General features: G+C 35.8%; 1 protein-coding gene across 4 annotated transcripts in view; it reads right to left on the minus strand.

Moving 5' to 3' along the window:
- LOC150107208 (uncharacterized) overlaps positions 1 to 16,925 on the minus strand; it is a 351,505-nt gene that overhangs the window by 19,542 nt on the left and 315,038 nt on the right. For 3 of the 4 annotated variants that reach the window (XM_090391063.1, XM_090391062.1, XM_090391064.1), the window contains one exon: positions 9,328 to 9,379. The exons of the other annotated variant lie outside the window; for it this stretch is intronic. In XM_090391063.1, the coding sequence (XP_090247189.1) occupies positions 9,328 to 9,379 (52 nt within the window). The remainder of the gene's footprint in view (positions 1 to 9,327; positions 9,380 to 16,925) is intronic. 4 annotated transcript variants of the gene reach the window in all.

Below are 16,925 nucleotides of genomic sequence, written 5' to 3' on the forward strand. Positions count from 1 at the left end.
TACACTGAGTTTGCAAAGCATTAGGAAAACTCTCTGATTTATATATTCGGTGTGATAATGAATATCACACAATTCGACTGTGGGCCGATAGTTGGGATCCGGAGGGCAGGTGCCAGTATTTTTGTAACAGCCGCACTTGTTGGTTGCTCTTGTATTACTGTATCAAGGGGTGTACCAGGACTGGATTAACCATGAACAGACATCCAACAGAAGGGCTCACATCGGTCAGTGGCACGACTGGTATCTCAGCAATGACATGAAAAAGTCACACAGCTCACCTGCTAGTACCACAGCAGGGGGGGGGGTGCACCCATTTCCATATGCACCATGCACTTGGAATCTCTCTGCTGTCCATTCTCAGTATATATCCAATCCATTTCCATCTGCATTTTTTTTTTATTTCATTGGTGATGCTTTTTTTGCACAGTCAGCTTATATGTCATCATTTGTTATACATTGGGTCCAAAATATTTTTAATTTTTATGACATTTTGTTTGAAAACTATTTAATTTAGCTTTCTGTTTTTGATCAGCTTCCATGTCTGTCATTCATATAATAATACAGTGCTATTGAAGATCATTATTTTGGTTTTTATTATGATATTTTGGTGATTTTCACTCCATATATTATTTAATTTTCTGAATGCAGTATTAGCATTTGTCATTCTTTGCATTGTATCCCTGATTTTCTCTTCCCATGGTGCAATACTCACAAAGCCAATCTCATTCACAGGTGTATAGAATTATCTTCATGAGTTTGCTTCATTTTCCTCAGTTGGATTAGTGTTGTCAGTCTTATGATACTTGTAATGAACATAGCACTGAAGTAATTCTTATTGGTATGGAAACCTTTATTCCTCAATTCCATTTTTTTTTTTAAATGTAAGCTTTGGTTCTTTAAGAAGCGTACCAAGGCTAGAAGATTACATTCATTGTATTCTCCATCTTCCTTTCGTGTTCATGGCAAAGCTCATATTGGTGTTTAGTGGGGGGGGGGGAATCTGAAGCTAATAATTAACTAAATTTATTTAGCTAGTTAAATTACTCAGCCAATATTTCACCTTGGTCTCCAATGCGTCTTCATGGGCACAAAGGTACACTAGTAGGAATGCATGTGTGCATGCACACACACACCCTGATTGTAACAGCAAGCTCCTCCAGTCTCACAACTGGCACTTGCCGAAAGTCTCAAAACAATGGTCTCCCAGGTTTTTGGTAGTGTGATGCAGCAATTGTTTACATTTGGGGAATGTTTTAGTGCAGTTGCAGATTCCAGAAATAGTTCAATTTAAATGTTTCTGTATAACAGAGAGATTTTCTTTTATTGGATCTGGTGATCTGTATCTATGAATCTGCTTCTATTTCTGGAGTCTGCCACAGCACTGCAAAATTTTTCTAACTTAAACATTGTCAAAAATCTGAGAGGCCATTGTTTTAAAACTTTCAGCAAGTGTCCATCACTACACCCATAGAGGGTACCAGTTACAACTGCAAGAAATTTCTGTTACAATCAGTGTATGTTTGCTTTCCTGCTAGTGTGTCTGCATGTATGTGCTCAATATATCTCTTTGTGCCAACAAAGATGTCCTTGTGACCAAGGCAAAATATTGACTGAATAATTTAATTAGCTAATTATTAGCTTCAAGATACTTGTTTTATTCCACTAAACATCAACATGAATAACCAACATTTAAGCATCCATATCAAATTAGAAATACCACATGGAAGTGATATAGCATGCAAAACATGTGTTTTTGGTAAGTCAAAACGCAGATTATCAAGACTTCTAAACAGACTGGCATTCCTTAAACACTATAGCAACTTTGGCATCATTCCCACTTATGTAAAAATCAAGCCCAAGTTTAAAAGTCTCCCAAAAAACTCTGCATCTATCATTGCACTAGTTTCATTCTTTTTCGAGAGCAAATCAATGCCATATGATCCATGTTGGCCAACACGAATAGCACCATTCAAGTGATATAGGATGAGCTGCTCAGTATGCTGAATGCTGAGTTTGACTGATGCTTCAGTTAAAAAAAAAAAATTAAAAAGCAAGGCCCATGATATCCAAAAGTTTAACAAATTAGTCAAGAAGATAAATAAGACTCAGTACCACCAGAACTAGCAATAATTAACAAGTCATCATTTCAACTCTGGGAAAAAACTATCAAAGCCCTCAGTCACAGCTTCCCATCCCATATTGCTAATGATATGGTTAGATGAAGCCTAAGTTGCAAATTCAGGAAAGCCTTAAAAAAAAAACTGACTGCACTTAAAAACCACTGTTAATATCACCAAAGTGGATAAGAGTAACACTACTATAATACTTAATTGCTCTGGGGAAAACACACACACACACACACACACACACACACACACACACACACACACACACACACACACACACACACACACACACACATTTTTTTTTAATGTGATTCCCACTCACAAGATGCTGTATAGTACACAAGTACTGTGAGTGAGCTATGAATTTTTTTTTTATTCTATTTTCATTAAATTTATTTTTTACATAATCTGGAAACCCTGCTCTACAGACCAAACATGGAACTTTTTCAAGCTACCTCAGGCTTGAGGCCAGTGGTTTCACACTGGGAGATGAAATTTATCTCCTGCTTAAAAACAAATACGATTGAAAAACGTTGATCTTACTCAGAGATTGATCACCCCCTCCCCAAGGGGGGAAAATCCATAACACAAGAAATCCATTGCTATTCCCTATATCTGGGGCACCTCAGGAAAAAATTGTATACATTCTTAAAAAGTATAAGACATTTAGGACATGGAGATGTCCCAAATGTCTTACCAAAAATTAGCTATCCTTATCCCCTCACGCAAAGATTATCTCCACCATCTGGACCATCTTGGGATCTACAGTATCATCATGCTCTTGCAAACTTAAATACTTCAGACAAACAGGAACTAATACCAATCCATCTGGAAGAACACAGAAAAGATGTCCTTTATCAACATTACAGTCATTTCAGGATGACAGGCCATGTTATGGATACAGATCATCCAATGGAAGAAAACTGCCCTCCTATACAAAAAGAGATCTAAATCAGACTATTTCTGGAATCTGCCACAGCTACAGCATTCCCTAAATCAGGCTGCATTACACTGCCAAAAATCTAGGAGACCTTTAGCAAGTGCCCCATCACCGCACACATAGGGGTGCCAGTTAGGAGCTGGCTGTTACAATCAGTGTGTGTTTGCCTTCTTACTAATATGCCTGCATGCAAGTGCTCAATATATCTTTGTGCCCATGAAGATGCCTTGGAGACCAAGGTGAAATATTAGCTGAGTAATTTAATTAGTTAAATAAATTTAGTGAATTATTAGCTTAGATGTTTGTTTATTCCACTAAATGCTAAAATGAATAACTAACATAGCAGATTAGCATATCCAAGTTCATAATGAAAGAGCTGAAAAGAGGAAACTTGTATCGTTTCCAAGTGGAAGTCAGGCTTTCTAGTCTATTGTCAAAGTTATTGGCCATAACCTTAGCCTGAAAAAACTCTCAGAAAATGCCAATCTCCTGGTTTCTTACTTTTCCTCCAGTAATAATAATCTTAATAAATTTCCTCTTACCTCAACTAAAATCACAATATTCAATATTTTACTTGGATGTTTTGTGAGAAAGTTCAGATTACAGTCTAAATTGGTCACAATTTAATAGTTATCAAGAAGGATGCCAGACTGGCTATAAGTTATTATGTGACAAATAACTAGTTAAGATCTACAGGCAAAAGTGACTGAAGCATCTTTACAGAAAGTGACTGATAACTCAGGGCTGGCAACTAAAGGCCACTGTGTCTATCCAGAAGAGAACTAAGCCAGAGTATTTGCCAGAGCAATTAATCCACAATTTAGCTAACTTCTTAGTAGCCTAATACAAAATGAGTATGCTACAGCAGAGATAAATATATATGGAAAATTGTATTAAAAAATTGATCAGTAAAAGTAATTAAATAAATACAAAAGCCTGAAACTTTCATTCCAGAACAGAGTGGCTTCTAGTGTTTGTATTTCTCTTTTTTTTTTTTTTTTTTTTACTTAAAATCAATGAAAAATGAGAATCACAATAATGCAAATACAGAATTCAACTGCATGAAAACTGACATATAGAATTTTTGAAACTAAGTGAATTATAAAAGACAAATTATATTCTTTTAATCTTTTACCTAAGTACATGCAATCAAACTTTGTAAAGATGTTCACAACAGGGCTACTTGTATGTATCTAGAGGCTATTTAATTCAAATCACACAAAGTTTGTGCAGTCTTGAAGATACTGCACAAACTTCATTTGCTTATGCTTGGATAAAGGTATAAAAACAAGAAATAATTTCTTGCCTGTAACCTAGTAGAAAATCATAAAATGGTGTATCAACATATTATTAAAATACTCATTTTTTACTATTTGTATATGGAAAAATGTGACTTGTGAAATGATTTAACCTCAGTATCTTCCTAGTTTCTCATCATCAAATTCCTGACATTTACCCTCAAGGGATGTACAGGATATGATAGTACTACATGAAAAATTTACATCATTACTAACTTCCTACTTACAATTTTCCGTCATCTCAATCTGTTACCTGTCCAAGCTACAACATTGTCAGATGTTATATTTCTATCTTCTAAGGCACTTTTTTACCGTATCAATCCACCTATATCTTGGTCTTCCTCTGTGTCTTTTTCCTGCCAACCTGGCAGAGAACACTTGTTTTGCTAATCTTTCCTCTCCCATTCTGTTTAAGTGACCATACCACCTGAGATTAGCTCTGCTAACACATTCCTGGATGCTAACATTGTCAAGTTCTTTCCTAATATCCTCGTTCTTAATATGATACTGCCATTGATGCCATCTCTTCACGCCCCTAATCTTTCTCAGGACGCTCATATATGCGGTCTCCAATCTTTAGTAAAGTGTTTTACTTCTGACCCAGCTCTCAGATCCATAAGTTAAAATTGGTTTGAACATTAGCTTGTATACAGCTAATTTAATGTTTTGGCTAATTTCTCTCTTATTCAATATAAATTTATTCAGTTGACTTCCTACCACACAAGCTTTGTTGATTCTGTTGACTATTTCCATATTTAATTTATCATCTTCACTAAAAATCGTGCCTAAGTAGCTGAAATGTTTTATTGATGTTTTCAATGCTTCTGCCTATTTTCATTATCTTTGTCTTGTTATTACTGACCATCATACCATACCTGTCACAACAGTTATTCAATTTAATCAGGGAATCTTGCAGACTTGTAGTGGATTTATTTAGAAATATAACATCATCCGCATAAAGCAAGGGGCTGACATTAACATCTCCGATTTTGATATTAGGTTTAATACCACTTTTCTTCATAATGTAATCCATATAGATAATGAATAACAGAGGTGATAATGTACATCCTTGTCTGACACCAGATTTAACATTAAACCATCTCCCTTTCTTCCTTCAATTCTAACTGCTGACTTACAACTCAAATAAAGACTAAGTATTGCTTGTTATAATGATCCACTGACACATACAACTGTAACGTTTTGAATAGCTTCTCTCTTGGCACCTTGTCATATGCTTTTTCCAGATATACAAAACTTAAATACGGATCTTTGTTATATTCCCATGACTTCTCAACTATTTGTCATAAACTGAATATCTGATCCTGACAATCTCTATTTGGCCTGAATCCAGCTTGTTCCTCATCAAGCTTTTCTTCCACAATCCTTCTCAACCGTTTCTTAAGTATACTGACATAAATCTTACCAGGAACACTAAGTAGAGAAATACCTCTGTAATTCTCACAATCAGTTTTTATTTCCCTTTTTATATATGGGTACTATGAGAGCTCTACTCCAATCATCTGGAATTCGTTCTTCTGTTCAGGCCCTCTGAACTATGCAGTGTAGCCACTGTAAAACTTTCATACCTCCATACTTGAGCATTTATGGTCTAATATCATCTACTCCAGCTGCCTTTCCGCATTTCAGACTTTTGATGGCTTTTTCTACTTCAAGTATGGATATGTATTCCTGATTGCATGCCTGGTCAGTGTTTTTTATCACTGTGCTGTCATCACTGCTAGTTTCATTTAGCAATTTTTCGAAGTAATTACTCCATACTTCAAGGATATCTTTTTCTCCAGTTTTCATATCAACTTTATTCATCTCTAATTCCTTTAACAGCACTCTTTCATCCATTTCTGAGCTTCTTCAACAACCTCCAGAATATCTTGCCACCTTCTTGATATTTATTTTCTATGTTCTTACCAAAGTCTTCCCATGACTTTTGTTTAGCTAGTTTTACACAGTGTTTAGCTTTCTTACATTTGTCTCTGTATTCTCTAAGAGCACAAGCTGACTTATTTGCCAGGAACTTTTGATATGCTTCCTTCTTTTCCTTTACTGCCTCTTTAACTTCCTATGTCCACCAGGGAGTTTTGATTTTTCTATCCTTGCAGGCAACCTCACCACATGCCTCTCTGGCAGAATCAATCAATGCTTGCTTCAGAGCTTGCCAATGAATCTCCAAGGTTTGATGCCTGTTCTCAAACTCTTTCATTTTTTCTTGAATAATGTTTGTATATTTTAGTCTACAGTTCACATCTGAGAGCTATTCAACTTTTATTCTCTTTAAAACTTTCTTACATGTTCTTCTTTTCAATATGAAATTCAATTTTATCCTGCTCAAGACCAAATAGTGAGCACTTCCAATTTCAAATCCTCTGTACACTCTGGTGTCCTGCACCAGGGAGAAAACATCACTATCAACAATAATATAGTCAATGAGACTTTTCTTATTCCATGCCTCTTCTCTCCATGTGAATTTGTGCACATTTTTATGTTGGAACATGGTGTTAGTAATAACCAGTCAATGTCCTGAGCAGAAATCCAACAAGTATTTGCCATTATTATCAGCTTTGCTCTTTTCTCCAAATTTTCCCAAAATATTTTTGTATGCCTGACAATCATTTCCTACTCTGCTATTTAGATCCCCAACAAGGACCAACTTCTCATTTTTCATTGTGTCAGAGGTTCTAAAAAAATTAAAGACTCTACCGTCCTTCCAAAACTTGCTACCAATACCGTAATCAACCTTTCTTCAGTCACCCTGAAGTAATCAACGTGCTGTCACGTGGCCACAACTTCACCATTGCTCCCAAAAAAATACCTAGTGAGGATATTATGATCCAGATCGAACGCGGAATCCACCACCTTCCCAACCAAGTCGCCAACAGTGTAAGACTGGATGTAGCTTGTGTCCTTTCCAAAGCAATCCCACCAAAAACCAACATATCCAACAAGGAATATAAAACTCCACAGGAAATGAAAAATAATAAAGAAACAGTTATCATCAAAGTTGATAAGGGAAATGCAACTGTAGTCCTTAACCAAAAGGACTACACAGGTAAGCTGAAAGCTCTTCTATTAGATCGGGCTACTTACCTCCCCATCAATTACAATCCCACCAACTCTCAAATTAGAAAACTTCACAGCTCCTTAAGAGAGTCACTTCTTGGCCTGTAGAAGTTACCAACAGATTAAAGCCATTGAACTCTATACTCCGCCACCCCGTATTTACCGGACTCCCAAAAATACATAAAGAAAATGTGCCATTACGTCCCATAGTGGATGGCATTGATTCCCCCACATACAAACTAGCAAAACATTTGGCCAAAGCTCTCTCACACTATACTGGCAACACACCTTCATACATAAAAAAACTCAGCCCACTTCAAAGCCAGCATAGAAAACCTTACACTCAAACACACTGACATAATGATCAGTTTTGATGTCTCCTCCTTATTTACGAATGTCCCACTCAAAGAATCCTTAGAGCTAATCCAAGCTAAATTTTCTCCCGCTATCTCAGCCTTATTTCAGTTCACAATGAACTCAGGCTATTTCGTTTGGCAGGGAAAATTCTATAAACAAATAGAGGGGACAGCCATGGGTTCACCCTTGGCCAATTTCTTTATGGAGACCTTTGAAGAAAAAGCCTTAGCCTCTGCCCCACAAAAACCAACCATATGGCTTCGCTACGGTGATGATGTGTTCGCTATTTGGCCACATGGCTCTAAAACACTTCTCTCCTTCTTAATACACTTAAACAACGAACACCCCAGAATCAAATTCACCTTGGAAAAAGAAGAAAAAAAACAGCCTCCCTTTCTTAGACACACTAGTCACCCGCCAGCCTAATGGAACCTTGGTTTTCTCAGTTTACAGAAAACCCACCCATACAGGCAGATACATTCACCAACAATCCCCCCCGCCCCCCTCACAACAATATGGAGTAGTGAAAACACTATACAACAGGGCTAAACTAATCTGTTCAAACGACTTGGCCCTAAACACTGAACTAAATCACATCCTCAACACTTTCTCAGCCAATGGCTACCCCCCCTCCCCCAAAAAAATCCAAAAAATATTAGAACCTACAAACCACAGATCCCCCCCACAACAAGGATTACTCTAAATCCATTATCATTCCCTACATCCGAGGCACCTCGGAAAAGATTACCAAAATCTTAAAAAAAGCATGACCTGACCTCCTGTTACAAACCTTACAGAAAATTGGCATCCCTTATCCGCTCCACTAAAGACCAACCACTTCCCCTAGACCTACCTGGTGTATACCAGGTCCCTTGCAGTTGTAAACTGTCTTACTCTGGCCAAACAGGCAGGACAGCAAACATCAGAATTTCTGAACACAAGGATTACATCCGGTTTCACAAGTACAGCCATTCTGGTCTTGCAGACCATGCTCTGGATACAGAATACGGTGGAAGAAAGCTACAGTAATACACCGTAGCAAATACAAATTCGAAAGACTATTTATGGAATCAGCCTCAGCCCTAAGAAATTCTCCAAACCTCAACAAATTTGGTTGTATGCGACTGCCCCAAATTTGGGAGACTTACATCAGTAGACCTTCAGCCCAACGGCCAAGAACACCTACTTAGCCCGCTAGAGGAGGGCACCATCAGGACTTTTAGGAGAACAATAGCTTCATCTCTTCATTCCCAGTTACTGTATTTGTAGTGCCTACGTGCACGTGCCTTTTTTTGTAAGTTCCTTTAGAAGATGGCAACGTGACGTTGCCGAAATATCGGAAAATATTTATTAAAGTATAATTTAATTTATATCCTTAACTACGTTGTTCATTTCCTTAAGTGTTTTAATAATTTATGGATTTTATTTTGAAAATAATAAACTGCTTGAGAACAGAGTAAATGTTTAACATAAAACCCATTTTAAAGTTTGATAAACAGAAGACAGAAATAGGAAAAGGGAGTTTACTCACATATTTCATGAAGAAAGGTGAATGTTCTAAATGTTCCAGTGGAATGACTAATCTATAATGAAGCCAACAAAAAATAAAAAAACTTATATAGCAATCACACTACTAATTGGGAAGTTTTTATTTATTATTTAATCAGTGCTATACCACAAAATAAATTTTATTTCTCATTTTGTTAGCTGCTTAGCTAACAGCTAAAACGGTTAGGATATTACAACACTTTACCATGTAAGTAGTAATAAAGCAAATATAATCATCATCTTTTTCAACTACTTAAGGCAGGCAGGGGCTACTGTGAACAACAGCTTTCTAGTCCAATCTATCAGCAGCCAAGTTATTTAATTTTTGTAAGATTTCAGATGTTTTCTATCCATTTTGTTCTATTCTTCCATTTTGAAGAATTTGAGAAAACGTTTCAGTAGACATGCTGTACACAGGTCCATACCACTGTAACTAGTTTACTTTGATGCTTACTGGTATTAAAATATAGTAGTGTAATTCTTCTCTATCTCCTGACTCAACTGTGGGAAGTACCACTGAACTATATATTTTACGTTCTTTGGAGAAATGTGTATTTTTTATATATTTCTCAGTTTGGTCATTGCAAACAACCCTAGATTTATTCTGTGTTAAATAGTTTCTTCATAATTTAGCCTGTCTGTGAGCAATGTGCCTAAGTAATTGCATTTTTTAATTATTTTTAATTTTTAATTTGTCCCAGTTTATTTCCTTCCACTTCTAAGTTAGGTTCTTCTCCATTTCTGCCTATTGCCATTGTCTTGGTTTTACTAAAATTTATCTGCATTACTAGTTGTTTTTATATAGGTTTTCAATCACATACTTTAAGTTTTTCTTATTATCTGTAAATAATACTATATCGTCTGCATATTATGATGTAGATTTTATCCATTCACAGTAATTCCCATGTTTTCTGGAATAGACTCTTACCAGTTCTTCCAGGCACAGGTTAAACTTATTAGTTTTACCTCTAATAGTAATAGATATTCCTGCACGATACATTTCTCGACATGACTCAGACTCACAGATGGATCTGTTATAAGCAGTTAAGATATATTTTCTGGAAACCAACTGGTATTTCAGAAGTTTCAACTGCTTGAAATTTTATTTGCCATAGTATTTTTATAGTACTGGAGGATAACACTGAGTGTTTTTTCCTCTTTTATTTTTTTGTTCTAAAATTCTGAACAATTTATTTCTACTTACTGTGTCAAATGCTTGCTTAAAGTCTATAAAGCAACAGTAAAGATTTATGCCTTTTTTTTTTCCTACATTAATTCAGCTAATTGTAAAAGGGTATAGATTGCATTAAGTGTAGATGTCTTATTATTATTATTATGAGACATAATAATAATTGGCTTACTACTGAGATAAATGTATGGCATCAAAAAAACAAAAACAAAAAATTAGAGGAAAACTTTATACTCATAGCACACCTAAATTGCTACAAACCACATGCAGTTAAAAGAGAAAATTACATCCAAATGTAAACTGATAAATCAAAAACAGATACATGCCAGAATGCAGATATCCATCATAATACAAAATTAGTATATAGCACAATAAAAGAACTTTCAAAAACACATAAACCCACTAAAAATGAAAGATAACAGGCACTCTGGCAAAGTTAAAAAAATTTTTCTGAAATTTGGATGCACCTATTTTTAACAATTTTTTTTTTGCAAAAGTCAACAATGATAATTATGAAAAAAAAGTTTGATAAAAGTGAGGAGACCCCAAAAATATTAGAGATGGAAACACATGCTGCAATAAGATGGATAAAAACAAATAAAGCTCTAGGAAGAGATGAAATATTGACAGAGTATTGGAAGCATGGAGGAGAAACAGCAAATTATTATTTAGTGCAGTTATTCAATGAAGTCTTAAATTCTGGTGAAATTCCTAATGACTGGAAATTGGGAAGAATAATTCCAACACATGAAAAAAAAAAAAAAAAAAAAAGAAGCTGCAAGAAATGTGTAAATTATAGACAACCTTATTAAGTCATACATGTAAATTATATATCAGAATTATACAAAATAGAATTAAAGCAATTTATGAGTAACCTTTATGAGAAGAGCAAAACAAATGAGGAGATTAAAAAAAAGTACACTGACATACAAAATAAAGTGCATGACATACAAGTTGAAATTATGTCACTAAAAATTAATTAGTTAACTGTCTGCACAGTTAGCCTAGTGGCTATGCGCTTCGCAACCATATGCCTGGGGAAGGGGTGTCCTGGGTTCGATTCCCGTTGCCGACATGAGGAGCTTAAGGATCTTCCTCAGCCATAGCCAAGTTAGCCGGTCTTGGGCGTGGACAGCAGGGTCCCCCCCCCCCAGTTTATCTGGGGTTTTTCATCCCGCAAGCAGGCAAACCAACTCCGTGAACACACGGATCTACAGCCATAAATACTTAACCCCCACGAGGGGGCTCAACTCGCCCCAATAGGGATGGGGGAGAAAAGGGAGGAAACTACATATGAATAAATAAATTAGTTAACTACTCAATTTTCAGTAATACATAATTCCTGCTGTTGTACTGGTTACATACATACATAGTTTATTCACAATATTATTCACAATGTGAAAATGGAAAAGAGATTTATATTTAAAATTAAATACTGCAAATTATGGTCTTCCAAGTCTCTCTATCTTGAGCTAACTGGTAGATGTTGGAGTTTTGCAGTTCAGCCTACTGATGGTTTCACATATGTATTGCCAAAATTGTTTACATGGGCTTCCTCTACTGCATTTGCCATCTTCTGGTTTGTACAGGATGAAGGATTCCAAAAAGGGCAAGACTTCACAATGTCTGAGTTGATGCCCAAGCCATCTGAGTTGTAGTTTTTTGACTATACTGACAAGTGGTTCTTGCTTAGCCAAATTTAGCACAGCAGAGTTAGTGACATGGTCCATCCAGGTGTATCCAAGGATCAATCTGAGACATGTAGTTCCAAAGGAGTTAATTAGATCTGTAGTTTTTTTGGTGCTTATTGTCTAGGTTTGAGAACCATACAAGAAGATGGATCTACTGGTTGCATGGTATAGTCTTAATTTTGTCTTTAATGATACTAATGATGATTTCCAGATGGGGGGTGGAGTTTGTTATGGAAGACTAGAGCCAGCTGTTTATGTTTTCTGATATCATTTTCTGTCTTGCTGATTACGATCCAAGATACTGAAAATCCTTTACTCTTTCTAAGGGTTTATTGTTGATATGAAGTATAAAGTTTTCACAACCTATTATATTGATTAACTAAAAATTAATGTTTTAAATTAATAGCACAGGCAATATACATTTTTAAAATACTTTCTTAATAGCAATTCCATATACAAAAGGTTGTAATCCATGAATAAAAATTTAAATCTTGGGGGAGGAATTCATAAAGAAGCTGAGTTCTCTTTAACAACCATCATTAACCACTTCGCCATCAATATGGATAAAATACATCACTCCTCTACACTTCGTATCCATCATATATTTCAATGTAATATGAATGGTATTACATTTTTAATACGCATTTCACATCCATGATAACCTGGATGTATATATACGTCTTGGCTGGTTGGATGGTTATTCATTCCTAGTAAGCATTCTATCTATATCATTAGAATTCTGTCAATTTATGTGTTATTAATTAACTTTCTCTTATATGAAAATGGCTATCACAGTCAAGTAACTTGCTTCTTAGAAACCTAATTAATGTGCTGGTTAGGGTTAAAATTCTAGTTACACAATGTATGTATGTGTTTATTATTTATCATGTTTCATCTCCGTAAAGAGACTGTTGCCTGTCTGGTTGGAAGAGTGATTGGTGTATCCGCTCTCCAGCCAAGAGGCTGCAGGTTCAAATCCCGTCTAAGCATGGATGTTTGTGACTGTGAATAAAGTCTCCCAAGATAGAGTAGGTCACAATGGGGGGAAGTAGACCCAACCCTCCCACAATGGAAGAGGCCTTTACCCTAGTAGTAGGGAAAAGTTACAGGCTAGGGAAAAAAAAAAATTGTACTGAGTGTTTAGCATACACAAGAGTTCAATTCTGATTGGTGCATGACTTTGAACTCTACTCCTTTTAGAATCTGGAAATTACTGACTCGAGACCAAATTAAAAAAATATATACATTTAATGAAACTAAAACACTATATACATTTTAAATAAATAACTACAAAATAACTGGATCTAAGGCCTTCTAAAATAAGTCTACATTTTAGAGATTCTTATCCTAAAAAATTAAAATCATGCTATTACTGGGTTGTTTAACATATACTTAATCATGTCTACTAGACATGATTAAGTATATGTTTTCACAACAACAAATTTAGAGTCAATTTCTTTGTTAGGCTCTTTCTGAAAACAAAAAATTTACTACTTCTTCATCACAGGATCTTTTTTTATCTCCTCATTTACCATACACCTGCTCCAAACATCCTCTCTGCTTCACTGGAGTACAAATATTTTTACCTCTTGCAGTTCAATATGATGCATGAATTACCAACATGTTTACCAGAGAAAGACAGTTTCTTTTACTATTTCATAAACCAAATATCTAAGTAGAGCTCTTCTTAAGTCACTTCATAGTTTCAGATTTCACTAATTCTAGTGCTTTATCCAGTAGAATAATAAATAGATCTGGCGCCCTTAAGACAGAAGAGAAAACTTTTCATTCAGCATTTCCTCTAACATTGAATTAGAACGGCAACTCCAATATCTTCTTTTATTTACTAAACACTTGTTGATAGTCTCAACTCTTCCAATTTAAAAATTCACAATGCCATGATTCCTTTTCAGAATCTTCTATTAATATTCTTCCGACTGTCCTGTTTTCTTAAAAACTTCCGAAGAACTAAATTCTCTGGTTGCCATTCTCAAATTTTCATTCTCTCTCTCTACCTGTTTCCGTTGTTACTCAATACCGAACGCTCTCTCTCTGACAGCTGTAAATTACCCATCAATCTCAGTGAGCATGTGCACTTCATGTGAATAGCAAGCAAGAAGTTACATAGTAATGGCTGACATGTTATTGTTGTTGTTAGTGACAAAAGATATCTCTACACTTAACAAATATGAATTACAATAAAGAAGACTGAAATTACTACAAACTATCAGAATCTAGTAAGTACATCAATTTCAAATGATTTACATTTCATTTTCACAAATCAATAACGGGCACAATGCAGGTGCTGATCATACATGTTACAAAAGTAAAACTAATAATATACTAATGCATGAACAAGTGTAAAAAGATTCATAATTTTAAATTATGATTGTTTTTACATTTCTATGTATGCCATTTGGTTTGTCTGTTTGAGAGATGAAAAAATTCTGCCACCTTTATATGAGACTGGCTAACTCACTTCTAAAAAAGCCTTTATAAAGATTCTCCATGTCCTAAATGGAATTTGAACCCAGTCTTTCCATCTACAGGATATCATCATTGTCAACTGCTGATCTACAGAAGCAATGTGTTTTCAAATCCATAGCTTTCTGTCCATCCACAGTACTAAGTATTATTGGCTGGGAAAGAAATTACCAGATGTAGGCAGCATTTGACAAGTTATAATGAATAGTGCTTTAATAATAATGCATACCAAACTTCTTTTCCTTCCAGAGATATTATTATTACCCATCAATCTCCTCAGTGAGCATGTGCACTTGTAAATAGTGTGCACATGTAAATAGCAAGCAAGAAGTTACATAGTAATGCCTGACAAGTTGTTGTTGTTGTTAGTGACAAAGAGAATGTCTTTACAAAACACAAAAGACATCTCAACATTTTTGTGTTGAGATATCTTTTTATTATTATTAAGAGAGACCTCCAGGGGGGTCAGAGACCCATTGAGGGAGGCCACATACTACACCACCAGCTATCATACTTATTCTTGAATTCATTCACACTGCTTGCACTCACAACATCCAAAGGCAATTCATTCCAATCACACACCACCCTCTGAGAGAAAAATCTAGTCCTGATACCCTTCTTGGCAGCCTTCATTCTTAACTTTCAAGGATGCCCTCTCGTCCTTTCCCCACCCTCCATAAACTGAAAAATTCCATCAATTGAAATCCTGTATGAATCTTTCAGAAGTTTGTAAGTCTCAATCATATCACCTCTCTTTCTCCTATTTGCTAGTGTCTGCAGTCTACAAATTCTCAATCTGTCTTCATAATCAGTATTCCACAATCCTGATATAATTTTTAACACTCTCCTTCCAATATATCAGAATCACAATGGAAACCAGGAGATAAGATCTGCTGATGATGCAAAGATAGGTAGGGTAATCAAGAATGCTGCTGATATGCAGAACTTCCAGAATGGTTTGAATAGGCTGGAATTGTAGGCATGGGAAAATGGGTGTCAGTTCAATGGGAGTAAATGTAAAATATCATTCACATCAGGAGATAAGAATAGTCCAAGTGAGGTCATATCAAGGCCTTGTAAAAAGGCAAAATAACATTTTTATCTTTACATGTGAATGTTAGTTTCAGCATTGCAATTAACTTTTGAGTTGTAATCTTGCAATCTTTGCCACATGGCCCCTGAACTTCAACTTCCTATCTATTAACACTCCAAGATTCCTAGCCTCGTCAGTTTCTTCTAGCGTAATCCCACCAATATAATATGACACTGGATATCTAATCATGCCGAAGTGAATGATATTTTACATTTACTCCCATTGAACTGACACTCATTTTCCCATGCCCACAATTCCAGCCTATTCAAATCATTCTGCAAGTTCTACAATATCAGCAGCATTCCTGATTACCCTACCTATCTTTGCATCATCATCAGCAAATAGTTGTATGTTGCATGTCAAATCCTTCCCAATATCATTAATGTATAGACTGAATAACAGTGGACCAAGCATCGATCCCTGTGGTACACCACTTGCTACCTTACACTTTGCAGACTCAGATCCCCTGTATACCACTTTTTGATATCTATAAGTCAGCCATCCTCTTATCTATGCTAATATTGTATAACCCAAACCCATTTCATCAAATTTATGCAACAGTCTATCATGCTGTATTCTGTCAAAAGCCTTAGCAAAATCCAAAAGTATCATGGTGTATCCATTCTCCTTGTCTACTTCAATGATGACATTGTTATAGAATGTGAGCAAGTTGTTAAAACATTACCTTCCCTTAGTAAAGCCATTGTTCATTACAAAGTACAGATTCACTGTCAATCCATTTCTGAATGCAAGCCCTAACCAATTTTTCCAAAATCTTCACCACCGCTCCTTAGATACTAATTGGTCGATAGTTGGATACATCGATCTTTGAGCCACCCTTGTGCAATGGAATCACCACACATTCCTTCCATTTCTACGGAATCTTCCCTGTTCTGAGACTCATATTAAACATTCCTTTGACCAGTCACACACCTGGTCAAACGAATGGCCAGTTCAGCTGAACACTCTTTTAGCATATGTGCTGATATTCCATCAATCTCTACTGCTGAATTCTTATTCAATTAGTGCAACAGCTCTAATACCTCAGCCTCACACACCTGCATTTCTTCATCTAATGAAGAGGTAACAGTGAGCTCAATGTTGCGTCCACCAGGTTGATAGCT

Source organism: Typopeltis vanoorti, chromosome 4, assembly GCF_054136105.1.
Source record: "Typopeltis vanoorti isolate ZY-2024b chromosome 4, IOZ_Tvanoo_1.0, whole genome shotgun sequence".
In the NCBI taxonomy this organism is placed as follows: Eukaryota; Metazoa; Arthropoda; class Arachnida; order Uropygi; family Thelyphonidae; genus Typopeltis; species Typopeltis vanoorti.